This window comes from Asparagus officinalis, chromosome 7 (genome assembly GCF_001876935.1).
Source record: "Asparagus officinalis chromosome 7, Aspof.V1, whole genome shotgun sequence".
NCBI lineage: Eukaryota > Viridiplantae > Streptophyta > Magnoliopsida > Asparagales > Asparagaceae > Asparagus > Asparagus officinalis.
Window position 1 is genome coordinate 13486554 of NC_033800.1, and position 27803 is coordinate 13514356.

General features: G+C 35.6%; 4 protein-coding genes across 4 annotated transcripts in view; 2 read left to right on the plus strand and 2 right to left on the minus strand.

Annotated features, from left to right (window-relative positions):
* Window positions 9078–13225, plus strand: LOC109850088 (cell number regulator 8). Its single transcript, XM_020420003.1, has 3 exons — window positions 9078–9519; window positions 10874–11076; window positions 12612–13225. The coding sequence occupies exons 1-3, from the start codon at window positions 9252–9254 to the stop codon at window positions 12852–12854; spliced, it is 714 nt and encodes a 237-aa protein (XP_020275592.1). The 5' UTR covers window positions 9078–9251; the 3' UTR covers window positions 12855–13225.
* On the minus strand, window positions 14180–22332 carry LOC109848989 (pre-mRNA-splicing factor SYF1). Its single transcript, XM_020418749.1, has 6 exons — window positions 21116–22332; window positions 19875–20385; window positions 19594–19764; window positions 15638–15838; window positions 15179–15430; window positions 14180–15078 (listed from the first exon to the last, which is right to left on the minus strand). Exons 1-6 carry the CDS (start codon window positions 22222–22224, stop codon window positions 14644–14646), a joined length of 2679 nt encoding a protein of 892 aa, XP_020274338.1. The 5' UTR covers window positions 22225–22332; the 3' UTR covers window positions 14180–14643.
* Window positions 22449–25019, plus strand: LOC109848990. Its single transcript, XM_020418751.1, has 2 exons — window positions 22449–22654; window positions 24040–25019. Exons 1-2 carry the CDS (start codon window positions 22549–22551, stop codon window positions 24705–24707), a joined length of 774 nt encoding a protein of 257 aa, XP_020274340.1. The 5' UTR covers window positions 22449–22548; the 3' UTR covers window positions 24708–25019.
* LOC109848365 overlaps window positions 25578–27803 on the minus strand; it is an 8972-nt gene continuing 6746 nt past the window's right edge. Inside the window, exons 5-6 of the mRNA XM_020417821.1 lie at window positions 26313–26567; window positions 25578–26222 (exon numbers count right to left, since the gene is read on the minus strand). Of these exons, the coding sequence (XP_020273410.1) occupies window positions 25932–26222; window positions 26313–26567 (546 nt within the window). The 3' untranslated portion in view covers window positions 25578–25931. The remainder of the gene's footprint in view (window positions 26223–26312; window positions 26568–27803) is intronic.

Here is a 27803-nt window from a genome sequence, read left to right on the forward strand (position 1 = left end):
TAGTCTGGTTTAATTCTTATCTAGTTACTTAGTTCATATGTGAATATGCACTTTATTAGAGCTGCTATCAACTTATCCAGCGTTTTCAATGTTTCTTGTCATTTTGATTTTCTTATCTATATTAAGCATCTTTTATGTTTTTTCGTTAATAATTATGTTGAATCATAAAATTTTATTTGTCTTCTTTTTAATTAATCGCTAATAAGTTCTAAGGTCCTATCAACTTTATGCTGCAAAGATTAACTAATTCAACATATTGGCTACCTATCTTCTATTTCTGTGAGCAAATTAGAATACACAAACATATATATGATATATTTGATTGAATTGCATAAAATTTTAAATTTCTTATATAAAATCCAGATTATTTTTTCTCTTGATTGAGATTCTTTAATTTGGATTAAAAATTTGACCTATATAATTCCTATGAATTGAGCTACAAACGATATCTTTATATCAGTTATGATTCCATTTTTTCTATTATACCTTTTGTGATTTTGCATCTGATAACAACTTTGCTATTCAAATAAGATACTAGACATTTAATGTTACTTTTTACTTTAGTGGCCTTTATAACTGTCGTGCGTGTTGAGAACCAATATAACATAAATAAATATTATATCATAAATACATATTTAAAAATCAATAATGTATAATATATTATTTATTAATAATTTGTTAAAACCAAGTAAGCCACGTCCAATGCGCAGCATTACGTCCCACATGGAAGGCAAGTTATAAGTTTGTTTTTGTATGAGGGTTAAGTCACATGTTGGCTAGATTTTCTTGTTCTACTTATTTTTCTCCGTTTTAAGTATGGATAAAATAAATTGGATTTTTCAACCTGTTTTTTATCCTTTCAAGAAGGTTCACTTATTGTTAAAAAGACTAATTTTTCCTCTAGGAAATTCAACAACTCCATCCCATATCCGAATAAAAACATTTTCTTCATTCTCCAATAACTTCATTCCATGTATTAAAAAAAAAAACTTATTTTTCCCTTCAACACGCCTCCTTATATATGTTAAGGATGAATTTATTAATGTTATATTAAATTTTACAAACAATGATAACTACATTATATACTCATATACTTCTTGTACACTACAAGAAAGAGAGGCGTGAGCTCCATTGATAAGCCCATCAACTTCAAAATTTGTTAAAATGAATGGACCTCACATTTTTCTCTCTTATGGTGGAGAAATAGTGTAACTGTCAATACTCTAGATCATATTATTCGTTTTCCATTCTTACAAACAGTGCTCTATAAGAATAACCAAAAGCAGACAAGATAAAAATACCCGAGACTTAATGAATCAAGGGGTATAAAAAGTTTGTTAAATAAATTATTTTTTTGAATATAAAGTCTATCAACGAATTAACATATTCTTCAAAAAATGAAATTAAGATCTTTGTACTATAAAAAATTGATCTTTATGTGAGAAAATAGTGGATTCTATTACTAATTATCTCATCCAATTAATTTATGTGCATTTATGTCAGTGGTAGATCCAAGATTTTTTAAAAACGGTGTCACAACATAAATAATAATTAAAAAAATAGAATTTCCCCAACAACTTTTATGACTTTGAGAAAAAATATATAATCACATCGTTAATTAAACGAACAAGCATAATGGTAACTTCAACCCATTGTTACTTAATTTAACATGTTAGGGAGCTGAACTTCTTATACATATTAGAAATATTTTGGGAAGGACAGAATTTTGACTACACTTTTATCATTTGATGAAAAATTTAAGTATTCCAAAAATATTAGCAACACGGATTAACAGTCTTGTATTTCAAAAAATGGGCCCATGACCATGGGACATTTATTGTTGTAGTTTTTGTTTAACTAGTTTTTATGCACGTGCATTGCACGTGATTAAATATCATAATTATTCATTTTTAGTTTATTTTCTTACTAAAATTTATTCTTTAATTTTGATTTTTGTTCACTTATGTCTCTAAAATTTAATATTGTGATTAATTTATCTTCTTTAATATTTGTTTGAGTGGGCTACATAAAAAAACTAATATTTGTTTATTAATATTTGTTTGAATATGCTACACGAAAACAATATGAGGCCAATTTGAATATTCATGTTATTTGGATCGACATGAAAGAAAGCTTCACCTAAGAAAGTATAATGTTGTAAAAGTAGAAAACATTTGAAAAAAGTAGCATTATAATAGCAAGAGAAATAATTAAAGCCAATAAGCCTAGACAATTGATTAGAAGTGGCTACATGGCACAAAAGAGAATATGGATTTTATTCATAATCATTGATAGACTTCATTGAAAACCATAAACTAAATATTAATGTTAACTCTAATATAATTTTATATGATAAAAACATTCATAGAATAAGTATATAAATATATACTTATTTTGGCATTGATAAATTCTAGGAAGGTCGAGATTTAGATCGTCAACTTTTTGGCATTATTGTTCTAACTATCTAGATTACAATTAGACTACTAAATCTGCAATTGTCAAATAACTAAAATGTTTTTAAGAAAAAAAACAAGATTGGTCTTTCATTTATTTGACACTACAATATTCTTTCCTAACATAGAATTTGAATACATAGAACATATCATTATGTAATACTTCCCGATATATATAAACGGAAAAAAGGAGCAGCAAAATCACCGACAATACTTGAGGAACAAACTGAGCAAAATAAAATATTCACGGAAATCTTCCGTAAGTAATAGTAACAAATAAGCACTAAAACATATCTAAAAAGATCATTTTTCTCCATAATTTACTTCAGATATTTTCAACAGTTTATGCGGTTGTGCTCAGCACAAATAAAAACATAGTACTAAAGAATCAACAAATCCTTGAATTCATATAAAAATAGAGGTCCATTAAAAGTTTTCTGCAGCAGACTTCATGCCTCTTATCAATTTTATTGTCAAGTCAAAACTTTCCGAGTACGAAGAAAGACATGGAACATGTTCATTTAGGATTAGAGTGCAAGTATCATGTTCAAAGTCATGACTACATAATCGACTTGAATAGTTCCTGTAATTATGGTACCCGAACAAAATCTTGTCATCATCGATACTGATAACTTTGGGTAATTGTGGTAAACCTAAGCAGCTCTCTCGGTAAATTTCGATACAGACGCTCAACATCTCAATCCAATTCTTGTTATCCTTGAGCATCCATATCTTCACCTGAGTTTTTTATATGTAACAAGTGCAACGCAAACATGACCTCTTAGCTCATGTATAGTTATACAACAATCTCTCCTAAGTGTGGGTATGAGCCGCAACGCAAACATGACCTCTTAGCTCATGTATAGTTATACAACAATCTCTCCTAAGTGTGGGTATGAGCGATCGATGTAACTTCAAACAATCTCTCCTAAGTGTGGGTATGAGCGATCGATGTAACTTCAAACTTCTCATGTTTGATATCGAACCTAAGGACAGCCATGTAGTAGCCTACATTTTCTTCTAGGTAATTTGAATATCATGATTATTTAAATTGATAAAAATAGAGTTAAAACAAAAAAAAGAAAATAAACTTTTTTGTAGGATTGATCATCAACTCAATAATCTCTCTCAAATAAAATATTGTCATTATTTTTTAACCCAGACTGTGACCACGTGATCTACTATTTTTTAGTTATAAACACATTAATCTAGTACAACATCTCTATTTATTAGTATATTGAAGTCTTTAAAAGATGGGTGATCATTCAATTCGCAAAGGAATTTTGCATATGAATTTACTTGCAATATGTCCAATAAATTTTTAGTTAACTTTACATTGTAGTTTGCTACTTGTAGTACTATTGCCAATGTTATTATCTTTCCTCTTTAAAGATTTCACTGGAATATGTCGAACGTTATTGTTAAGACTCATCAATAACAATTTGTGGAATTTTGTGTCGTTTAAGACTCATCGATAATAATATAATTTAAATAAAGCAGATACAAGATTTCGTAAATATATTGAAAAAATGAACTATATAAGCAGTGATAGGAGAACTTGAGAGGAAAAAAATGACTTGAAAAAGGCAAGTGAAAAATAAATAAATTTAAAATGAGGGAATGAGGCTGGATGTGCATATGACTGTATCATATGTATTTGTACCTAAGGAGGTTTATTTAGAGGGTAGTGTTCAGAAAGATAGCCAATGAAGCCGCAAGACTTGCTAGAGCATCCGCTCTATGATTATAAGACCTGGGGACATGTTCAATTTGAATTTCTTGAAATTGATGGATTAACTCCTGGGCCTTTAGAAAATATGGGATTAATTCCTTCTTTTTTACAGCATATTTTCCATTTAGTTGATATATAACAAGTTGTGAATCACCATAGACTACCAATGGATCAAGATGTAAGTCTGATGCTAATTCGAGACCACGAACGTTATTGTTAAGACTCATCAATAACAATTTGTGGAATTTTGTGTCGTTTAAGACTCATCGATAATAATATAATTTAAATAAAGCAGATACAAGATTTCGTAAATATATTGAAAAAATGAACTATATAAGCAGTGATAGGAGAACTTGAGAGGAAAAAAATGACTTGAAAAAGGCAAGTGAAAAATAAATAAATTTAAAATGAGGGAATGAGGCTGGATGTGCATATGACTGTATCATATGTATTTGTACCTAAGGAGGTATTTCATATACATTGATACTAAATAATAAGTTGCTTAAGTTGATGTTTCCATGCTCAAACCATTTTATAGGATCACATAGGCAAAAGAATATGGTAACAAGATCTGAAATACTTTGTGACCTGTCTTTGTCCTTCACAGATCACATCAAATCCTATCATGCATATTTTGGCATTTAGGGGATCAATAAACAAAGGCATACATTTTTAAGAAAAAAAATAGCTTATGAGATATTAATGAGAAGGAACATACCGAGAATGAAATCCTATCATAACAGAGATGCTACTACAAAAATCTCTGCCTCTTACTAAATATAAAGATCATCGGGACTCGAGAGTCTTCATTTCACTTTCAAAATATGTTGAGTTCAGGACATTTATGGCATTGACAGACTAATGTGTGTAGTTTGAACTGTAAGTTATAAATTGCAACGTCAAAATTGAATAATCCTAATACGAATCAAATAAATAAAATAATATTTTGCTGATTCATTTTTAAATATGGGCTTGGTAATTTAGTGATTTTAATGTGTTATGAAAAATCCCCTGATAAGCAAATATCAATCACACAAAAAACAAAGAAAAAATAAACAAGATAATACACACGGGTAGTTCATGGTTCAAATCACTAATTCCAAATCACACTACAAAAAATCTAATATAATCTCTCTCAAGTGAAGAGGAAGCAAAGAGCCAATACAAATATCATCAAGCATATAATTTAATTATCTTGTGGTTCAGAATTTAGAGAGGAGTGATCTATGTTTTAAATTACTGCAGTTATCTCAAATTTCTATCTCAGCCCATGATATATATAGCTACACATTTTTGTTTTTCAGACTTTGCATAAAGTCAGAATTTTAATTCTACAACAAATTGGATTATAATCAAATAAGCTAGGTAAAGAAACTTACTGAGATCATTTGAATTTCCTTATCAACATTAGCTAACAACCAATAGGAACGAAACCATAAATTTTATTAATAAAGATATAATTATTAATTAAGATTAGATTACAATGTAACATCCAAAAAGAGTCAAGGGTAATAGGATATTTAAATTTTGTATTGGATAATTATGATATATTATGATTAAAATATAATATTCAAAAGAGTTAAGGGTAATATTGACTATGGAAAGTTTTTCCGAACTCATAATTTAAAAGAGGGCATGATAGTGGAATAATCATAATAATATTTGAATAGAATGGGAAATGACATAACATGAGCGATATTAGTCTAACTCTACTATTTACTTTAATGTTCTTAGTACCAAGTTATTTTCTTTTGGTTGGATGAATATGTAGATGCCACGTTCCTGTCATTCTTAATTACTATAGTTAAAGATTTTTGTTATAGGCAAAAAGTTCCCATGGATCAATATGCATAACTTTGTAGCTCATTCTGTCATAGTTGTTACAGAAGAGACAACGTTCAACAACCTAAAACTCTCATCTATAAGTATCTCAAAGAAGTGGTGGTGATACTAAAGTCTAAGGCGAGCGAGAATGTGCAATTGAAGAGTATGTAGTCACATTGTCATCATGCAGGTAAAGAAAACCATAATAAATTTTAATTTTTGTATGTGTTAAGATTAAAAAAGAAAGGCTTATTTTTATATATACCTCTTAAACCATGCATAATTGCAAAAATACCCCCAAATCTTAGTATTGACAAAATTGTCCTTAATCATCAATTGTAGAAGAAAAACATATCCCTACCCCTCTCCACAAACCAATTCATATTAAATCCTAGTTAGTCTTTCATTTCAGCTCTAAAATATAGAATTCACTAATCTCCACATCAATGAAAATTTTGTTCTTTTAGTGGGCTTTAAAGGTAAAGGTCTGACAAACATCAAAATTGGTAACCTTTTCATTTACATTTCATAAAGACAACAAACACCAAGCATTGTGTCATTACTACACCTTGTTTACTTGTTACTTAATGATAACCTAAAACATTATAAATATTTATAGTAAATTATTGCCAATCTTTAATTTTAGTCTTACAGCTCCAGATTCACTAATTTTTACATTAGACAAAATATTATCAGTTTAGGACAAAGTTCCACCAATTCCATGGAATGAGTCGATGAAATAGATTAGAATCAAATATGGTAAACTGCTCAATCAAAATTTTTGATTCAATAAATAAATAAAACTTATAGTTCAAAACAATATATTAGCAAATACCAGTATTGCTAAGTACTAAATAGCATACTACCACCGATAAAAGTTAAGTATGATTTATAATAGAACTTACAGGATGTTGCATCTCTGGACCATCAAATTTAGGGTAATCCTCATACTCGCTTGCTGGATCATAACCTAAAAACTTGTCCAAATTTCACAAACAACATATACCAAACATTATAACTAACACAACAAAAAATTATGTGAGTTAACTATTGTTGGCTAAAGATGACATCTAATAATTGCATCAAATAATTTGTAATATGATCATAAAAACTGCAGGATACAATAAAGAAGAGACAACATATTTTACCTCCATAAGTAAGGCGATACATAACACAGAAGAGTGTTACTGACAGGTCCATTAGCGGGATAGCTTCATTTTTCTTATTCTCACCATTCAATAGAGAATGCTAAATCATGCTAAAAGACAAAACATCAAGTAATATCTCAATTTGACTTGCATACTTTTATTATTTTAGGAAAGGATATAACCTAAGAAACAAATAAATTTATAAAAAACATATTAATCTTAACCACATATTTAACTAATTCGGGCCTCAGGAGCATCATGGGTTTTGGTCTTGGGCACCAAAGATAGCTTTTGCAACAAATCAATAGTATCTGTAATTCAAAAACCCTAAAAGAACACTAATCATCTACTCATCAAAACTCTTGCTTTTTTTTTTCTTATTGTTTTGAGCACAAAATTAATAAAAACTCTACTTAGCGCGCAAAGTCTCTTTCAAATTTAAAAAATGACATATAATAAAAAAAATGAAAAAAAGAAATGTCAAATCAATACACAATCAGTAAAAAAATTCTGTAAAAGCTTTATAGAAATCATAAACAAAAAAGAAATGTCAAATCAATACACAATCAGTAAAAAAATTCTGTAAAAGCTTTATAGAAATCATAAACCCACATCTTAGATTGAATATCTAAACGCTTTATAGAAATCATAAACCCACATCTTAGATTGAATATCTAAACATAAACTCTAAGAAAACCCTAAACCAACAAACCCCATCACAAATATTTCAAGAATAGAACGCCCAAAATAAATCAAGATCTAAGAAGAAGTAAAAAATAAAATAAAAAGGAAAACATACATTCATTGCAGGAGTGACAGCCAAAAATTCGAACCCTAGGAGAAAAAAACAGCCGCCGCAAAGAAATGGAGAAAACTCTTTCGATTCCATAAAAGGAGACAACTCTTTTTAGAGGTGGTGGGGGAGAATTATTTATCTGAAATTGAGGTATTCAATAATTGGTAAAGATAGTTGTGGGTAAATATTAGTGCATAGATTAGGATGAGAATGTAATTAAATTTCTTAATTCCAATATAATCTATATACAATTTGTTTCCTTATCTTTATACTATGTATATCTACTAAGAATTTATTAATTTCCTAGGCTAATGATGGATTGGTATTAAAAATTAAAAATTGATTAGTATAGGATAGTTCAAACTTTTAGGGGTATTTTTGTCTACTGAAAGATTTTCCCGAACTCGTGCTTTTAAAAGGAGTATGATATGATTGAAGTCTTTGGGGGATTGAGACATAGAGGAAAGTAACCCCACTTAATTCCCACATGGTAGATCGAATCCGCCTCTGATTTATGCATTCGAAATTACAATCACTTCATTCAACTCGCTTTTTGGTTCATTTCCATAAAATTATGGAAATAAATTTCCTGACAACAAACCAAATTTAATTTTTTTTAAGGATATCTAAGGAATCCAAAACTTGTGTTTGATATGGAATGATAAAGTAAAGAGTAGGAAAACATATCCAAAACTCAAGTTTGTTTCATTTCCAAATAATAAGATGAGCTGTGAGAGAAAATGATGAGTTGTAAGCTTTCTACCCCATTTCCTAGCCAAAAGATAGCAAATGAGCTGTCAAAAAAAAATCACTGTTTAGATGCTTTTAAAAAAACATTTTCTTGAAAAAAAATGGAAACAAATCCAACTTTTAGAATCCTAAAATAACAAAGAATTTACTTTTTCTTTCAAATCCTAAAAAAACACATTGTTTCCAATAATTCAAGGTGAACCAAACACCCCCTGGACCACGGACTCAATAGATCCCAATTAATAATTATTCCATTCAATTCACGTTAAAGCTTTCTTTTTATTAGACAAAATTTAAAGTCCCAAAAAATTTCAAAGCCAATGAAATTTTTGCATCAGACAGTTTCTTCCTGGGGAAAGCAAATGTTAGCCTGTCACAAGTCACAACCGTAATTGACTAATTCTAACCCCCGGTCCCTCCGCGTTGCCTTCGCCACCTCATTTACCTTCTTCTTTTTCTTCGAACCTCGCTTCTCGATTTCTCTCCCTAAAATTAAATTTCTCCCCTTTCTCCTCCTCTAACGGGTTCGGATTCGGGTTCGATATACGATGGCGAATCCGGAAGAATCCAGCCCTCTCCTCAGCAACCCGCGACGTCCAGGACAAGATGCCGATCCCCGACACCAAGCGGCTCGCCGCCGGCGAAGGCCGCGCAGCCGTATTCGAAGGAAGCGCCGCGAGTGGACGGCGAGGGGCTTCGCGTTTTCAACTGCAGCGTCGTCGGCGAGCGTTGTGGGGGCGGCGCGAGCAGTGGACTCGAGCCTCTTTGCTTGCCTCGGACGCAACGATGAGTTCTGCAGCAGCGATCTCGAAGTCTGTAAGTTTTTTTTTTTTTGAGATCTTTATGTTTCGATTTCCTGTGATTGGATCTGATGATTCGATCAATCGATTAGATTCGAACAAATTTTTAGGAAAAAAATCCCCAAATTTAGAAAAACCTCGGCCTCCTTTTAAAAGTTGATGGTCATATCTCAATCAAACACTGGTTCTCTTGATTGGAGTGATTACTTTCAAACAGCTTATAAGAATTGGGGAACATAACAGCAATTTCAATGATATGAGGGGGTAATTTTGAGACAACTTATAACAATTTGGGGGTCCAATAGCAATTTCAATGATTTTTTTAAGGAACCGCTTTATTAAAAACTGAAATCTACATATCCTTAATTCCTGATGTACTAATGTTTCATAGACCCAAAATGAAAAAGTGTTAAATGGAAACATGATCTCTATATAATAATCATGTGGCCTCTAGTTATTTGGTGTTTGCTTTTGGATCTATCTCTGTAGTTGTCCTTTGTGAGAGCTTTCATCAATATGACACAAGAAAATCTCTTAACCATTTAGTTGAAATCTATGAACTTTGAGTTTTCTGAGTTCATATGCTCAGACCAATTTAGATGTCTATTACTTTTTCGTCAACAAGTGCAATCTGACACCCCTCTTGTACAGATTCCTACAGCGCAGGCATCTTACTTTTTATTACAGTAAAGTAACTTAATCTCTTATTATTTTTCTGAAGCACTATATTTCACATATATAAATTTCAATTTTATAAATTTCAATTTTATAAATTTCAATTTTATAAATATCAATTTTGTTTATCTTTAAAATCTAATCAATTCTAACCCACCAAATAAGCAAATAAATTTTACTATCTTCATCTTGTTTTTTTTTTTACCTCTAGGAATTGGACTCTTCGTATCTGTTCTATGCTTGACTGCTATTTTGTAAATGGAGTTTTCAGGGAAGCTATCGAAAAATATAAATCTCTTGAATCTATTTAATTTTTGTTGCACTTTACCCTGTATTATTCTGCTTTTCTTTTGTTGTTCATTGTATTTATTAATATCTTACCATAGAACATAAATCTCTTGAATCTTATCGGTTTAGCCTGTTCCAAATATTTCTTAAATTCTTCATCTTGGGAATGCATCAGAAATGCAATTCACCAGTTATTGTCTGTAGATTAAGAACTTAAGCAGCAAGCTTTAGGAGTCGATTTGCTATTTTTCCCCCTCCTGTGAGGTCTCATGGATGGTTGCTTCTATATTCATCATAATATCCTGCTTGCTCAGTCTTCCTGTTGATTTTATCATTATTCACGTCCAATAATTTTATTCCTGTTATTTTAAATTATCCCCTCAATTGACAATTGCCATAATCTTTAGGTCTTCTTGGAGGTTTTGCTCCTTGTGTGCTTTATGGAAGTAACGCTGAGAGGCTTGGATCTGGACCTGGGTCATTTGCAAACAGCTGTTTGCCTTATGCTGGTCTTTATATGCTTGGTAACACTGTTGTCGGCGGGAATTGTATAGCACCATGGTTCTCATATCCAAGCCGCACAGCTATTCGTCATAAATTCAATCTGGAGGTAGGCCTTTGTGCATTATTTATCTATATGTTATGCATTTCTACTTTTACAAATACATTCGTCATTCACTTTATTTTTTTCACCATTACTAGAGATAAATTGGTTTTGAGTGTGCTATTGCATGGTGCTATAGGCATGCACTAATACTCATTTTGGTTATATCTTGTCATTCTTCTCTATTAAAAAAAGTTAACCTTGTTGATTATCAGATTAGGTCGCCTGAGCTTTGCAACTGTATCCTCATTTTTATTTTTCCACTGTACACGACAACTAATGTAAAGAACAATATGTGGTTCTTCGAGCAATCTTCGATGGGCATTCACCACCACAAAGTGGATGCAAAAAATATTACTGAACTTTTTCACTGAGATGTGATATCATTGATCAAGGTTTCGAAAGTCAGCCAAAACTGATACCTGTTGGGAATATCAGATCGATTTTTGCAGGATACAATCTGAAACGGGCACCTAAGAATCAAACTTGCGACAAATAACAAGTATCAGGTGTTTTTATGGTCTCAGAAAGTTTCAGTCGGAAACTTGCAAAGACAAGGGAGATAAGAAATAAATAAGCGAAGGAAATAAGAACAAAGAGGAGATCTGCAAACTTTGAGGATTTTTTTTTTTTTTTTTTTTGGGTGTGATACCATTTTCAATTCCCTTTACTTGCTGCTTTCCTCTTTATATATCACCCACCTTAGATGTAGGTTTAGGTTCGAAGAGACGAGGAAAGTTCAGTGGTTGATGATCCAGTGGATAGGAAGCTGTTTTAGTTGATCAGGTTTGTACTTGCATTTGGTCTGGTTAGAATACCCAGAAGGAATTTTTACCAAGTAGCCTTTGCTAATTTAACTGGCTTAGGTATAAGTTGGGTCTAGCAAACTGGAAGATTCATGGTAGCCAGGAGAGTAAGGTTTTCACTAACATGGTATGTCTGGTTATCTGCATGTTTCCAATATAGAAAGAAATCACTGATTAACAATCATAGATTTTCTTGAAAGTCATTTTCAGGGTAAAGTTCAAACCACCTTCCTCCTCCACCCTTGCATCCTCCCCCCCCCTCCCAAACCCACCAAAAAAAAAAGAAAAAAAAAGAAAAGGGAAAACCCCCAAAAAAGGGTACTTTGGAGGGCTCTGGACATAACTCCCATGAACTTGTTTTGTCTCACAAACTCCCTGAACTTCATGGTGTCTGTAAACGGACCCTGCTACTTGTAATTGGAAAATAACTAAAATGTCCTTGAGAGGAAAAAACCCCTTGATTTAGTGTCATTTTCATTTTATAAGCAACATATAAGGTCAACCTAACCTCTCTCCCACAATGGAGGTTCCCCTTAAGAAGAGATAAGGAGGCTCGTTTGGGGGAGGGGCCGGAGGGGAGGAGCGGTGGTAATGTGGCACAAACTTATCCTTGAACGTTAAAAAAAAAAAATTTTGACCCTCATATTTAAGCCTGTACAAAGCAAATGGTTGATTATTCATTCCGTTATTTTACCAACTCCTTGAATTTCTCTTGGTTTTGCTATAATTCTCCAGGGAACTTGTGAGGCACTGGCGAGATCATGTGGATTGTGCTCCAGCATCATACAAGATGAAGCAAAGCTTGAGCAGATGGAATCAGCTTGTGATTTTGCTACTCATTTCTTCTGCCACCCGTGCTCTCTTTGTCAGGAAGGGCGTGAGCTTCGTCGCAGGATGCCTCACCCTGGCTTTAATGCTCGATCTCTCATGGTTATGGTGCCGCCCACCGAGCAGAGGATGGGTCGTGGTGGCATGTAATAAATTCTTTCACCAATCAACTCTTTAGGAAATGGACATTTGTAAAGTTTGATATGAGGGGGCAACTCATTTTGCTAAACAAGCTGTTAAGAGATAGCATAGTGTGACTCATCCTGCTAGTCACATCTTAGCAGTTGGGTCTCATTCTTATGTTTTAATAACTTGTTTTCCTGAACGACGGGACAACTTGTATTCGGTATCATCTAAACTCCTATGTTTGCATCAAGCTTATTTTATAGGCTTGACTAAGACTGTATCTCGTTATTACTTTGCAATGGTTTCTGAAAACCTTGTATGACTATCTTTTGTTGTATGATGTTTATTGTAAGCTGCTTATATATCGTCAATTTGCATCTCCGCCCCTTCTGTTCCTTCGGGAGAGTGTGTGTTGTAACTAGAATCTGCACACAGATAATTAAACTGATTATCGTCTGATTTGATTTACCATTTCAGATCACAGCATGTGTGATGTTGTATTGTGTGCACCTACTGATCTTTATATCACTGTTTTGACCGCTACAGAGTTTTTCAACATGTAGTTAGCACAACATCATGTTAAACCTATGTACTAAGCTTTTGAAGCTTTTTTTTTTAAAAAAATATTGTGATGGTTGATTCTACTGGTTTTGATCGTGCAAGGCGTCAAGTGCTTATGGACAATCTCAGGTAATTCAACACTGATGTCAGTTCAAATCTAGGCTGTGGCCTTTTTTCGTGATTTTTTGGGTAAATTTGCTTCATTACCAGTAAGACTTTTGCATTTTTCTGAATTTATTTTTGGCCTGTGATTTTCTGATTAAGCTTTGGGGGTTAAATTATCACTTCCAAACTTTTGGAGTTATCTCAAAACGGCCTAAACTCCTTGGGGGAATTTGTGAAATTTACCCTTTCTAAAAAAATTAGTAGATAAAAATCCTCTAGTTTATCTTTGTTTTTCATATTACAAAGACCTATTTGAGGTAGTTGTGGCTGCTAGTCAACATCTAAAACGATAAACTATTTTCTCCAAAGAAAATAACAGTTGGAAGAAATTGAACCTAGTATATTTGCTACTACAAATCCTTACCCTGGTAATTCGGCGTTCGTGTGCTGTATTTGGAGTTTTTCACTTTATGTGTATTTGTCTGAAGTTATATTTGATTCAAGCGTATGCAACAGTCTTTAACTAAAAATGTATCTGATTTCTGTTTTGCTACGGTTTGCTGAAAGCCTTGTATATTTTGTGGCATAATGTTTGTTGTAATTTGAGAATCACCGTATACCTATATAAGAATCACATAGAATAATTATGCAACACGTTCATGCTGTAACTGAAGTATAACCAGTTAAATAATAGAAATAGCATGTAGCATACCCAATCATTATGAACATCATCTGGAACTCTTACATGCAAATTGCGTAAGCATAAGAACATTCTCAATTCACAACAGATTTGAACAGGTCACATATTGATCGTAAGGCCCAAACTACACTAGCATTGTACAGAAATTAAAAATTTCCCCACCTTTGTGCAATCCATGAAGTTCGCTGCGAATATGAAGAGCTGGAAACAAAAATTCATGTTGTACGTGACGGTTTGACAGACATTTTTCAGTAATAATATCACTCCAGTAGCATTATATGCACCAGGGTTCATGGGGGTTTCTGTGGTTCACAACTCAAATGGACTTGCATCACAACCAAATGGCAGTACTAACCATTAATCTTTCTCCCCCATAATTTTAACTGCAGAGAGCCCTGGTGCCTTTCGTTCGAATGACACCCAGATTGGTATAAATATCCTCAACTTCTATTGCCGACGTAGCCTCTTAATTCTTTCTAGAGCTCCTAAGTGACCGTTGCCTTTCTCTTCAGCATTACCATCTTTAGTCTGATTTTCTGTAGCTTTAGATGCTAGCTCACCAAACACTGCAGCAGGTACTTCCTTCTGTGCAATGTCAACTTTATCTTCATCAGAGTCGCTATCTTCAGGAAGTTCAATATCCTCACTATTTGCAACTTTTTTCATACTATCAGGCTTTGACTCTATTGTCCCGGCGCTGACAAAATTCATCTTTCTACCAACATCACTAGAAGGCAAGCTAGCAGATGAAGGGGCCAGTTGCCTTTCTAAAGCAGCCATTTCGTCCTCAGGGACCCCTGCACGCTTCAGAGTGTCCACAGCTTCCTCAAGATTCAACTTCTGATCCTTTTGCATCAAGTTCTCCGGAAGAATCAAATGTGTCTGCAAATGACAAAATTAAAACAGATGAATAACGAATATTACGCTAAATCCATAATTTATAGTCATATCCAACATGGGAACAGTTGCCATTGCTATATACCTGGCTGAAGCTAGCTAATACACTTCGCTTGATCCGAAGCATTTCTCTGAATGTATCTTCATTGCCATGCTGAACCTCAAAATCATTCCATTTCTTCCAGAAACTGGGATCAGATCGGGGGTCTGCAAATTGTGATGCAAATACATATATGGCACGAGAACGATCAATTTCTCCTAGGCTCCTTTCAAGTTCAGCATACTTCATGCACATTGTTTTTACATCTTTGTCTGGGAGACCAGACTCAATAGCTTGCTGTAATATATATAAATAACGCACAAAGTCAGGAACAATCTTTAATTAACCCATCAAAGACAATTTTCATATAGCCCAAAAACCCCCCTTAAATCTTGTAAACCCATGAAAGCAAATAGAGATGCCATTCCACTAAGCATATCATCATGTGCTTTTTGAGTTGCACCAGAAATAAAATAGTCACTAGATCTTAAAAAGAATACTAACCTCATAAATCTCTCTGGTTTTGGGAACACCAAAAATCTCAGCAGCCCTGGCAATGTAAATGTCATACATATTCAATTTTTCACTGTTTGGAACAGCTTTGACAGCTTGATCATAGACTTTCATTGCCCTCTTTGCAAGCCCATATTCTTCCTCGAGTTTAGCATATTGAAGATATATTGGCTTCACATCTTCTGCAGGCGCCTGTACAAAGTCCAAAAACAAAACAGTTTAGCATCATGAATCTTTGAGGTCACAAATACAACATAATGGCAAGAAAACATTAATTGAGTAAATATTAGACCTGGCAATAATAGAGCAGTAGATATTCAACCCCAATGACTAGTAGAAAAAGATTTTATGTCTGCTTTGTCAGACAGGCTTAGAGAGGGTACAATAAACTGATAGAACTCAGGAGGGGAACCGGAGTAATAAGGATGGCCTAATCAGTTGGTTTTATTGCTGCAGCTGCTGTTGATTTTGACGCAATAGAGAGGAGGGTAACTAAGTAACTAGCAGACAGAACTTGAGTGTGTTGAGAAGTACACAAGCAAAACAGATTAGTTTTGGAATGTGAAAATATTTCTATTTATTTCATAACAACCTCCCATTTTATTTCCTAAACTAAGATCACCACAATCAATTACCGAATTCATAGACCATATTATATACTTTGGGAGCAAATCTACACAATAAAGTCACTATGGATTTATTAATGATCTGAATCTTGAAAGGAAATTCCCTCTAAATAAATCAAGTTCCATCTTGTCATCGTGTAATCTAAAATTTCCCTTCAGAGAACACTATGTATGTCAACTGAAATTCAAGTAAAAACTTGGTGGTGGTCACCTCTCTTTCCTTCCCTCTCTAAATCCTACGACCCTTATACCAAACATGCACGCACGTGCACGCCAGAAATAAGAACATGCTCACAAAACCCTCCTTAAGAAGCAATAGCATCGACTTTCATCAATTCCTAGCGTTTCAACTACAGGGACAGCCTGGAAACTAAAATTTTGAACACCAAAAATAGTTGGTGTATCTGCATGGCTTCATAAGCCCCCCATCCCTTGACTTTTAAGGGAATTCAGGAACAACATGTAGCTATGCTTGAAAAGTGTTTTGATAGCAGCTCTAGGAGTTTAATTTTATCTTATTTGCTTCTATTTATAAATGGTTAGGGTTTGAAGATGAGGAATAATGGCAGATACCACAAGGGTCCTTTCAAAAAAATGTACCCATGACAGCTCTCAATCTTCTTAAGGTTCTAACTGGCAATTCAGTGGGGAGTTGTAAAGGGGGCATCTAAGGTATTGTGCGATGTTTACGAAGCAGTACCTTGGCAATTTTTTGCGGTTGGTCGTTGATACTTCTGCCGCAGTCTAAGGTGCACAAGAAGAAGAAAGGATAAGGAACAGGAGGAAAAGAAGAAAAAAGAGAGAACAGAATGAGGAAGAAGATAATGAAGGAGCTGAATTTGCCCAGTCATAGTCACAGATACCATGCCACATCAATTCAAGATACATTGAAGTCCTACCTTGCAGAAACGGTTTGATCATAGTGGGACTTTCAATTAGTTACAGCATCCATTGACAGTTTGTACTAGGACTTCACAAGGAAGATATCAGCTATGTTGATGGAATGTATACCCTGACATGAACAAGATACAACATGGTACACGGATATAAAGCTGAAAGCCAACAGTTAAAACCACAGTATCGCAAGAAGTGTTGTGCCTAATATGGTGCCAACACAACATGACTCCACAATATAAGTTTCCATACATACTGGATCATCACGTTATAGTGTAAGCTTAGCCTCATCTTTACTGGTTGCTATATATGAAGTTAAGAATCTGGTTATACAATTTTACAAGATATCAATTCAATGATGACATCTAAAGCAGTCAGTTTAAACTATACATCTGTTTGCAGCTTCCTCATCAGGATGATCTGTAAACCTCAAGGTATTTGATGTCAAGCAATCTATTTATCCAGCTACCTAGGTATTTACCTACGTAATACCTGGCTATAAGATGGTAGACCTTTGGCAAATGGCAAATGGTTGTAACCATCCTTCACTTCCATTTATTCTCATAATGAATTACACATTTTACTTGTATGAAATTAAACAGTCGATGATCTGCATTTCCTTTGTTTTTAAGAGCGAGAGTATTTGTATACATATGGGTTACACATTCAAGGGTTAGATGGTAGTAGCCTTCATTGTAAGATGATAAGACATAGTTACTGTTCGATTGGTGTTTCAGTATGTGTGGTCTGATTGTACAAGGTGCTCACTATCTAGTGCATGCTTCCTTATGTAGGTCCTTTGTTACGGAGCACCGTCCACTGATCACTGTCCTGGTGTGATGGAACAGATGTATATCTAATAATTATGCTCCCTTATCTCTACTGGGCATTCAGGATCATATATGACAGTGGCTTCACATGGAGCTGTGCCTGAAGGACAGGACTGAATGAAATGTGACTATTGGTCTATCAAAAATTTAATATAAGACCACAGCCTATGGACGAAACTGCTTCCTGACAATAGTAAGAAAGTTAGTGCTTGTTTTGACCGACTCAAGGAGATTCAAAATTGTAGGAAGAGGACACATAAACAATGATAAATACTATTTTCATTAAATGTAAAGGGAGGAAACAATGAGCATAGGGAGTGAGGTTCATGTTTAAGAAATCAGACCCAATTTTTCAAAAGTGACAAAGAAGGATTTGAATGTAAATATGACACCAGAAGTCGGACAAATGTGCTTGTAATGAAAGGAATCACAGATCTGGTCCTTAAAACTCCACAGCAGAGTTGCACATTTTAAGTATTAGAACAAGAGAAATGGTGTCGAAACTCATCGGTGGGGTTAGGCAAAACTAAAAATTCAGCAAACACTATATTAAATCTCAGTAAAAACACATAATTATATAGAGATACATTACTGTTTTGATCATAAAATGCATATCCTGGACAGTTTGCTCAGCAGTATTCTTATTAGTGATGGCTTAGCTGCTTTTCAAAGAGAAGTAACGCCAAGTAAATTGTTAGTAAGAGATTTGCACAACAGTTCACACAATTTTAGAGATTTGCATCATATGTGCAGATTAAGAAATCAGATGCAACTTTTCGGAAGTAATAAAGAAAGATTTGAATATTATATGACACTATAAGTCAGACAGACATAAGAGAAATCAGAGATCTGGTCCTTAAAACTCCAGCTGTGCATTTATGGTATTAAAACAAGAGAATGGTGTTAAAACTCATTGGTGGGGACAGGCAGAACTAAAAATTCAGTAAACACTATACTAAGTCTCAGTAAATACATGTAATTATGTATAGATACATTACTGCTTTAATCATAAAATATGTCCTAGACAGCTTACACAACGGCCTTCTTAGTCATGGCTTAGCTGCTTTTCAGAGAGAAGTACATGAAGTGTAACGTTAGCAAGAAATTTGCACAACAGTTAACATAACAGTCCAATCAATTTTAGAGATTTGCACCATCTGTTCAATTTGGCAGCTAGGAGTATATCGTTAGCAAGAGAGAAACGTAAGCATCAGTTCCAAGCAAAAAAAGTTCCGCTAGAAAAATTAATCTAGATTTTGTGTGTCAACTTTACAAAATATTGTCTAACAAATAATAGTTCCCCATGAAACGAAAAGATAAGCAGATTAGCCCACACAAGGACGATTAGAGGGGAACCTTCTACCACAAAAAGCCATTTGCAAGCAATCTAGCAAAACTGAAGAGTCAACCATAGATGAAAATACTATTATCTCACAGCTTTAATTGCCAAGATTTGGCAAAATCCGCTTAAAAGAAAATGAAATGTATAAACTACTTTACTACATGGTGCAACAGTAAGAAATTTAATATTAAAAAAAGGTAAACAGTGTCATTTTGCAGAGAGAGAATTAGAGAATGGATTGAAACAGGAGCATACCTTTTCAACTGCATGTTCAAATAGCTCTCTAGCACGCTCTAACTTTGCCTTCCCATATCTTTTGACGAACTTGGAGAGGTAAGTGACCCATATATCTTTAACATGAGGATACTTAAATATCTTTACACCTCTCTCATACACCTTAAATGCATCCTCAAAGTACTTATGCTCCTATAAAAGCCAGAAGATAACAAGAACTCAGCAAGTCAGTATTGAGCGTGTCATAGTATTTGGAGCATGAAATATGACCTTCAGGAGAAAAAAGGTAATGAAGATTATACCTCAAGAAGAAAAGCATAATTAAGTATGATCTGCGGAGTTGCTATTCTCAGATCAAGAATTCTCTCATAAACAGCACGAGTGGATTCCAATGTTCCTAAGCTTTCCTCCAAGTCAACATAAAAGCTCCATAGCCGTAGAGATTTGTGCAGCTTCATCTGTACTGGTTCATTTCCATCAACAGCAATTCTTCGTCTCACCTCAACTGAAGGTTCTGCAGTAGCCCGTCTCATCAGGTCCAATGCTCCCTTAAAATTCTTGTACCTAAGTTCCATTTCTGCCCATTCACACCAAACGCTTGCAAGATTATCAACTGTTTTATAATTAACTTGCACTGCCTTGTCAAAAATTGCTCTAGCATTCATGAGATCTTTATGATTCTCATACAGCCGTGCAAAAGCAACCCACAGGGTGTGAGGCTTTCCCACTGCCTTCATGGGATCCACAGTTTGCACTGCCTGAGCAAAAGTTGTTATCTGCCTGGCAGGATTGCCCTCAAATAGTTTCACCCGTCTGCATTGCCAGAATTAAAGGATTACAACAAATAGAGTTTTGTTAAGAGTAAGTTCTGCACATGTTATAATGAAAACCCAACATAATCTACACAAATATGTTTAACAATAAAACTTAATAACAAAACATATTAAACTTTTAGGGGCTCACCAATTCAGAACATTACTTTAGCTAGAATAAATGTCATGCATTCTATTAGCCAACAATTAGAATATCCTCTTCTTACTGCCTCAACAATTAGCATATCTTCTTTTTTAATTGCCTCAACAGGTGTTGCTTACATTTACCCTCAGTTTGGGGCCTCATGGACCAAGTTCCCATCACTCCTCTTAACTAGGGAGCACATTTGTCTAGTTTACAAATATACGGACTACTGAAAACAAATCTCTTACATGATGTCCTTATTGAAGCAAACCTCTAACTTTTTTTTAAACATGCTAATTTCTTGTCCTATAGTCTGATTGTTACCCATCAATCTCAATAAATGCATAAGACACGGTTTCAAAGCAAGGAAAGACACTAGACTAGCAGCTACCAAATTTTTCTACAATCTAGAAAATTTAATTAAAAAAAAGGATAGCACAAACATATATTCTGTAAATTAAGTGTTTTGAAGCTCAATAAATTAGCAAATAACAGAAAAGATAACTGTAGCAATGGAGAATTCAGCAGTACTGAACATGCAGCATAGACAATGGAATCTAAACTAAGACTACCATGGAGAGTTTACCTATGCCATTGCTCTACATTGTGAGGATTCTGCCTCAAAAGCACAGAATTCAGCAACTCCGGCCTCCGATCAAACAAATTCTCAAACCGTGCAAGTCTCAAATCTGCATCATCATCATCATTCAACCAGAACCCCTTCAAGAACTTGTTTGCCAACTCGTCTTCCTCATCTTCATCCTCCCCCGCCGTCTCCAATTTTGCCGCTAACGCACTCTGCTCAAACTGCGCGTATGACTCAAAAATCACACTAAAATCCCTAACCGTCAGCACTGTCTGCAACCCCTCCTCAAAAATATCTCTTGCCTTCTCATAAAGCCCTCTCCTCACATAATAATCCGCCAGCGAAGTCCACAGCCTCCCAACTTCATTCGTATACTTCCTTATCCCTCCCCTGATTATAGCATCCACCTTCAACCCCGAAACCTCAGTAGCATGTTTCGTCAAAAGCTCGCACAACTCCAGCCAAAGCTGATGCTTTGTCTTCCCTTTAATAGAATAAAACTCATCACTATTCAAAACCGAAGCCAACCTCTCCGCCGCCTCTTGCCACCGGCCAGAATTCAACAGAAACTCTATAAAATCTTCAATATGCGAAGGATCGAAAAGCAAGTACCTTCGGTAAACTCTCAGAGAGGTCTCCACCGGGACTCCATCGAGAGAAACCAGGGCAAGGTACGGCGCCCAGATCCGGTCATGCTGAGTGATCGGCAGCGCTCGAAGGGCCCGATCAAAGGTTCTCCGAGCTCGAGTGATGAGCCGTTGATCAGTTAGGGTTTGGAGATACATGATCCAGATCCGAGGCATCTTGTGCATCGTTACGAGGGCTCTCTCGAAGGTGTTGTTGAGGGAGGAGTAGGCTGAGTGAGAGATCGGGAGATTGCGGACGACATCGAGGCGCTCGCGGAGATAAGCGTGCCAGAGCTTGTAGGATCCAGGGAGAGCTCTGAGAGCGCGCTCGTAGAGGAGAGAGCGCTTGGCGAAGGGAGCGTGGGATTTGGCGATGAGATAGCGCCACCACAGCTTGAGGCTGAACTGGTTGCGGAGTAGCTCTTCTTCGTAGAGGAGGTCCTCTTGTGAGGGGTAGAGATCGGTGGAGATTGAGGCAGTCATGGCGATTTCTAGGGTTAGGGTTTGGGCATGGGTTTTTGGGGGGAAGAGGATGATGGGGGTCTGGGCTGTCGTTGTTCGAGCTTGAATTAGGGGGGGCACGTTTTTGGTTCTGTGCGAGGAAAAATGGATGGAATTTGGGGTTTTCTGATAGTTTGAAAGTTGTGGGGGTTTACTTGATAATTGTCCCAACACATGAAAGCCCAACCGTTTAAGGCCCAGCCCACGAATCCCAAACCCAGACCAGTGGGAGGAGTCCAAACCCTAGAAAGAACAGAAGGAGAGGAGAGACGAAAGAATCAAAACCTCAGCTTAGCTCAACTGAAGATGGCGACGAGGAGGCTGCAAGCATCCTCTTCATCAATCTATCGCTTCCTTCTTCTTCAGTCTCAATCTCAACAGGCGATTACAGCACCGGGAATTTTGCAATCAGGTCCGTCTCCTTCCTTTTCTTTGCTTAGAAAGTTCATCTTTGTTTCTCTTTATTTGTTTGCTAACAAGATTTTGTAGAGTATCAGTTGCTGTGTTGATCTGAAGCTATGTTGTAGATCGAGTGAAACTCCTTGTTTCTTCTCATAGCATGGGATGAATTCATATAAATTAGTTGGAAGGAACCTTGATTGGTAGTGAGATCTCAAATTGGTGGTCATTATCTGCGCAAAATGATCCATTTTAAAGCTTTGAAGACGAAAAACCAAAAAATTCACAGAAGTACCAATTACTAGTTCAGATCAGAGTATATATTTGAAAGATTTGGGATAAATTTCATTATTTGTTTTGTTGTGATTGATGGTATAGCAATATAGTGCTCATGTTTTATACTAAGTAAAACTCAGAAAATGAGTGGAACTCCATTCTAGGATTTACGAAAGAGGCTTCATACAGTATGCAATGACTTAAATAGAACGAAAGGATTTTTTTTTTTTTTTGAGATACATCTGAAAAATCAAGATGGTTTGAAGTTTAATCAGATTCAGCATCTCAAACTGTGAAATCCAACATGGAATTCCATGATCCTCAACTTTTTAATGTCTAACCCGCATGCGTTTATAGTTTCAGCAGCCAAATATACGTTAGATTTTGTATCAGCAACTAGAGATGCAAAAAAGTAAACTCATATTTGGGTATGCATATGAGTACCGTAGTGTGCATGTCCGCATTGTTCGGCATTTACAGTTATCCATCATAGGTCTCACTCCTGGACAGTACTGTAGATTCCACTTTTACTGGGGGGCTAAAACTAATTCAATGGGTTTTTCCCCTTTCTAACCTTTGAATTCTAGTAATATTTGATTTTGTTAACTTATGTATAGTGATTTATGATTGTTTGCACGTGCAATTGCTTGATAGAGAAAACGCACATATAATGTCTTTTTCAACCACATTTACATCCACGTCTGTTATTCTTTAACAATAAATGAATATGGAATGAAAGACCATTCTTTCTAATTTATTTTAAACAACGTCAACTGCAGACATATCTAGTTAGCTGAATCAAATTTCCTGTTGTATTTATCTTCAGTTCTTAAAATAATCAATACAGAAGAAAACATTTTTTCGGTTGCTTTTCGCTGCTTCCCTTGACAGAGGTTTAATGAGTATAAGAAACCATTTCCTTCAAGGCATTGGTTCATCGATGTTTAACGACAAGGAACTTTCTTCTGTTCCATTTACTGTTTTGTCTCTGAATAAATTATGCTTACTTTCTCTTACCCTGTAGCAACATTCAGGAGAGACGTAGAGCTGTGAGTGTGAGGTTATAACCAGAGCCTAATTTTTTAATTATTATACACTTACTTTGTCCTTCCTGTTGAATAGGTATTCAGCTTTCGAAAGATGGAGCACGAAACCATTACTCCACTTTTAATACTTCTCCATTCAGAGTCAACTTCACCTCTCCCATGTGCACTTCTGCTCAGAAGAGAGCTTCACAAGCAGCGGTAGCCAAATCCATGGGAGATGACAGCAAGATAACAATTGGACCAAAGAGCGGAGAACTTGATAAAGACAGTAAAGAATCTGGGGTTGTATACTACGGACCGATCTCATCAACCGTAAAAAAAGTGAAACTTCTGTCCCTCTCAACTTGCTGCCTTTCGGTTTCCCTTGGACCCGTCATAACTTTCATGACTTCACCTGACATGAATGTAATCCTGAAAGGAGCAGTTGCGTCCACCGTTATTTTCCTCAGCGCATCCACAACTGCAGCTCTTCACTGGTTTGTGAGTCCATATATTCACAAGCTAAAATGGAAACCAGGTTCAGCGACTTTTGATGTTGAAATGCTGTCATGGTTGGCTACGTCGATCCCCAAGACGATCAAGTTCTCGGATGTTAGGCCGCCAGAGACAAATCGGCCGTTTGTGAGCTTTAAGGCTGATGGTAACTTCTATTTTGTTGATGCTGAGCACTGCCATGATAAGAATCTGTTGGCCTTGTTGACTCCTCAGAAGTCAGCTCATGAATCTGCATTCAAGAATCTGTAAAAGAGCAGGAGTTATATGTTGCCTTAATTTCATTTTGGTTGTTGCATAAATAGGATTCGCCTCATAGAATAAAATAGTCGTGTGCCTTTGGTTGTATGCTGATGAAAGTTTATTTCCTGGCTGAAAAGCTGTAGAGGTTGGCATCTAGCTGCTTGTTTAGGTTCGAGTAGGATGGCGAATGTATGTTATGTTGAGATATGTCCTAGTTAATTATAAAATGCGGGTGAGCTTGCTAAACAATTCCACTCTGGGACGTAATCGTTACTTTTGTTCGAAGAATAAGTAACATGCTCCATGTCTTCATCATTTCAAGTGTTTTGTTCATTATGATAGTAAAATGTGTTTCAGTAGACATTGTTGACTGTTCCGCCGAGCAATTATTTGGTATATCATTGCGATGTATGAAATGATGCTCCAGTAGCTAACTATCTGAATAGCGCACTATGAAGAGAGCTTCTTGGCTTATTTGTTTTGCCTGATTTGCCGCAATTTTGGTGTTTGTATCGGTGGAAATCGAAACCGCTATAGTGATATTTAGGCGTTTGTTGTATGATTATATTTCTTTCACGATGCCACCAGCGAGCTTCACGCAAGTACGCCTCTTTTTTGCGCTTTGCACCGATTTATACTGTCAAAATAATCGTACATGGTGTTTGTGGTCAACATTTTTTCTGGAGGCGATAATCGTTACGAGTAGAAATTTAGTACAACACAGAAGAAGGCAGTGTTTGATCAACATCAGAGCTAACATTTTCTTTTGGATAAACGATTCGCAAAATATTAGTGCTGTTAAGATTCTCCTTCACCTCAACAAGCATACAAGTTCAGATGTCACCACTGTCTCAGGCAATCCAGTTTCCAACTAATCCATCAGTAAAAACTCACTTTGAGCCGATGATTTATTGTCATCTGATATCTTAAAAAGTATCATGGTACAGAGCAAAACATTACAAGGTTGCACCGCACACTATCAACTGTGACCTCAGTATTTCTCATGGTATCATCAGTGTTGACCACCATTTAGTAGGATCTGCCATGTAAACGATCTTCTAGAGATCAATGTAAAACAACAAAGTAGATGCTTTCCGTGGTTCTTCTCGCAGCAAAAGAAATGAAACGATATGTTACTCTACAAAACGGGTTAAAAACTTAGAGCTACTGTATTATCTACACATTCCTTTTCAAAAGATCGACATGGGCCAAAACAAAAGAATTGGGATGTTTTCACTCTTCCAATGTGCTGTTATCTACTGATTCCTGTGATGTCAATTCTTCGAAGAATTCCTCGGAGGGTGATAGTATTGGTTCTGGCTCTGGCTCTGGCTCCTCCAAAATTTCAGGAAGTGGACCTTGAGGGATACCAAAAAGAGTAGAGAATACCTGCCTGTGGCATTCATCGCAGAAACAGAAAAAGGAGAAGTGCCCTTCGTCAAGCAATCTATGAACTGTAGCACCTGGAACAACTCTTCGTACATACTCAGTCATAGATGGTGGAACCACTCTATCATCCATTCCCTGAGAATTTATTATGAATTATTTCATGCCAATATCTTTACACATACAAGACAAGGACGAGCATAATGGCAAGGCAAAATGAAAACAGACCTGCCAAATGTGTATCGGGCCGAGAAATCCTGCCCACTCTTTTTCAGACTGGCTGAAGAGAGATTTGAGCCAGAGAAGTAGGCCTCGGCCCTCGTGCTTTTTCTGCACCTGAAGGTCAGCGAGATTGAAACCCCAGTCTGATACTTGTAGCACAGCTTCCTCCACGAATGGTTTTGAATCACCCTGACGTACTGATTCCTCGACATCCCGTTCCCAGAATTCTTTGAAAATTTGTTCTTCAATTAAAGCTCTATCCTATAAACAAAGGTTATAGTTAAATATCATTACAGTGTTCTCATGTGGAGACCATATGAATTAAGCTGAACATGGAACACTTGCTGCTAGCAAGAATATTTGTATTTTCATAGCCATCATTTGAATGAAAAGGAAGACTATGAAAAACGTAAACAGGAAAAATGAATAGCTTAGTTTAGGTGACTACAGATGCCCCTTCCATTACCTACATGACGGCGGTAACTATTAACACCTTCACGTCCAGCAAAATGTAGAAACAAATGAAATGGCAGTATTCCTTAATGCAGTAAAAATTAGCAGGTTGAGTAAAGTAAGAGGCCGAAGATATCAGCCTAGAAGATGGTATGTGGTAGTCAGCGAAAATATGAATCTTTACCGCCAGTCACGCCTTTTCGCATCAAAATAAATAGTAATATGGGGAAAAGCTCCAATTTGCCAGGATGAATTAACCATGTTGTTATGACCAACTAAGAAAAGTCAACCATGCATCAATATCAGTCCAGGCTAAGATAGCTATCTGCATCCTAATACAATATGTCATGGATTTCTTCGCAGATATGTAGATCTATAATTATGTTCTCACAGTTTAAGCTCAGGCATACCAGAGAGGGAAAAGCTTATACACAAAACCCGAATGCTTCTGCTTCCTTATTGTTGAGACTTAATATACAATCTTTAAAGATTGGAATCCTCTAGATATCTAGCTTAACTTAACACGACCCCCAAATTTCGTGCTCCTAGAATCAACTCCAGCATCAGCACTTGAACTATGAATACTAATAACTGCAAAAAATAAATCACAATATAGGTTTAGGGCACTAGTATCCTTCAGCTGAGATACTCACTGTCTTTGAGAATCTTGTAAGGCTTTTAGCATGTTAATAGCTAATAGCTCATGTTTTGTCAAGAATACACAAAACTCCCTAGTTACGGCTATTTCCAAATTAGGCCACCAGTTCAAGGTCATGGGAAAACTATTCATCTATAGATTATCTTGCATGAACTTTTTGTTTAAATCTAGAGAATAGCTTCTAAACCAGCAGCATTCTGTAATATGTTAGAACAAAATAGGATGATCCAAGAGAAAACAACCATGGTGCAAGACACAAGAAATTAACTGCCAACGAAAGCTCAATTTCTGCATAACAAATTTAACATTTTGAAAATAACTAGATAATATGGTTCTAAATTTTTTGTTTTTGTTTTTTTGTGGTTGGGGGGGGGGGGGGGGGGGGG

Bases quoted from the DNA above. Each gene is read 5' to 3' on its own strand.
- LOC109850088 (XM_020420003.1), top strand. From the start codon at position 9,252: ATGGCGAATCCGGAAGAATCCAGCCCTCTCCTCAGCAACCCGCGACGT. The intron at 9,520-10,873 runs GTAAGTTTTTTT...CATAATCTTTAG, and splicing joins CAGCAGCGATCTCGAAGTCT to GTCTTCTTGGAGGTTTTGCT. The intron at 11,077-12,611 runs GTAGGCCTTTGT...ATAATTCTCCAG, and splicing joins GTCATAAATTCAATCTGGAG to GGAACTTGTGAGGCACTGGC.
- LOC109848989 (XM_020418749.1), bottom strand. From the start codon at position 22,224: ATGACTGCCTCAATCTCCACCGATCTCTACCCCTCACAAGAGGACCTC. The intron at 15,839-19,593 runs GTATGCTCCTGT...GACTTTGTACAG, and splicing joins TTGAACATGCAGTTGAAAAG to GCGCCTGCAGAAGATGTGAA. The intron at 15,079-15,178 runs GTATATAGCAAT...TGTCATTTGCAG, and splicing joins TATTAGCTAGCTTCAGCCAG to ACACATTTGATTCTTCCGGA.
- LOC109848990 (XM_020418751.1), top strand. From the start codon at position 22,549: ATGGCGACGAGGAGGCTGCAAGCATCCTCTTCATCAATCTATCGCTTC. The intron at 22,655-24,039 runs GTCCGTCTCCTT...CCTGTTGAATAG, and splicing joins ACCGGGAATTTTGCAATCAG to GTATTCAGCTTTCGAAAGAT.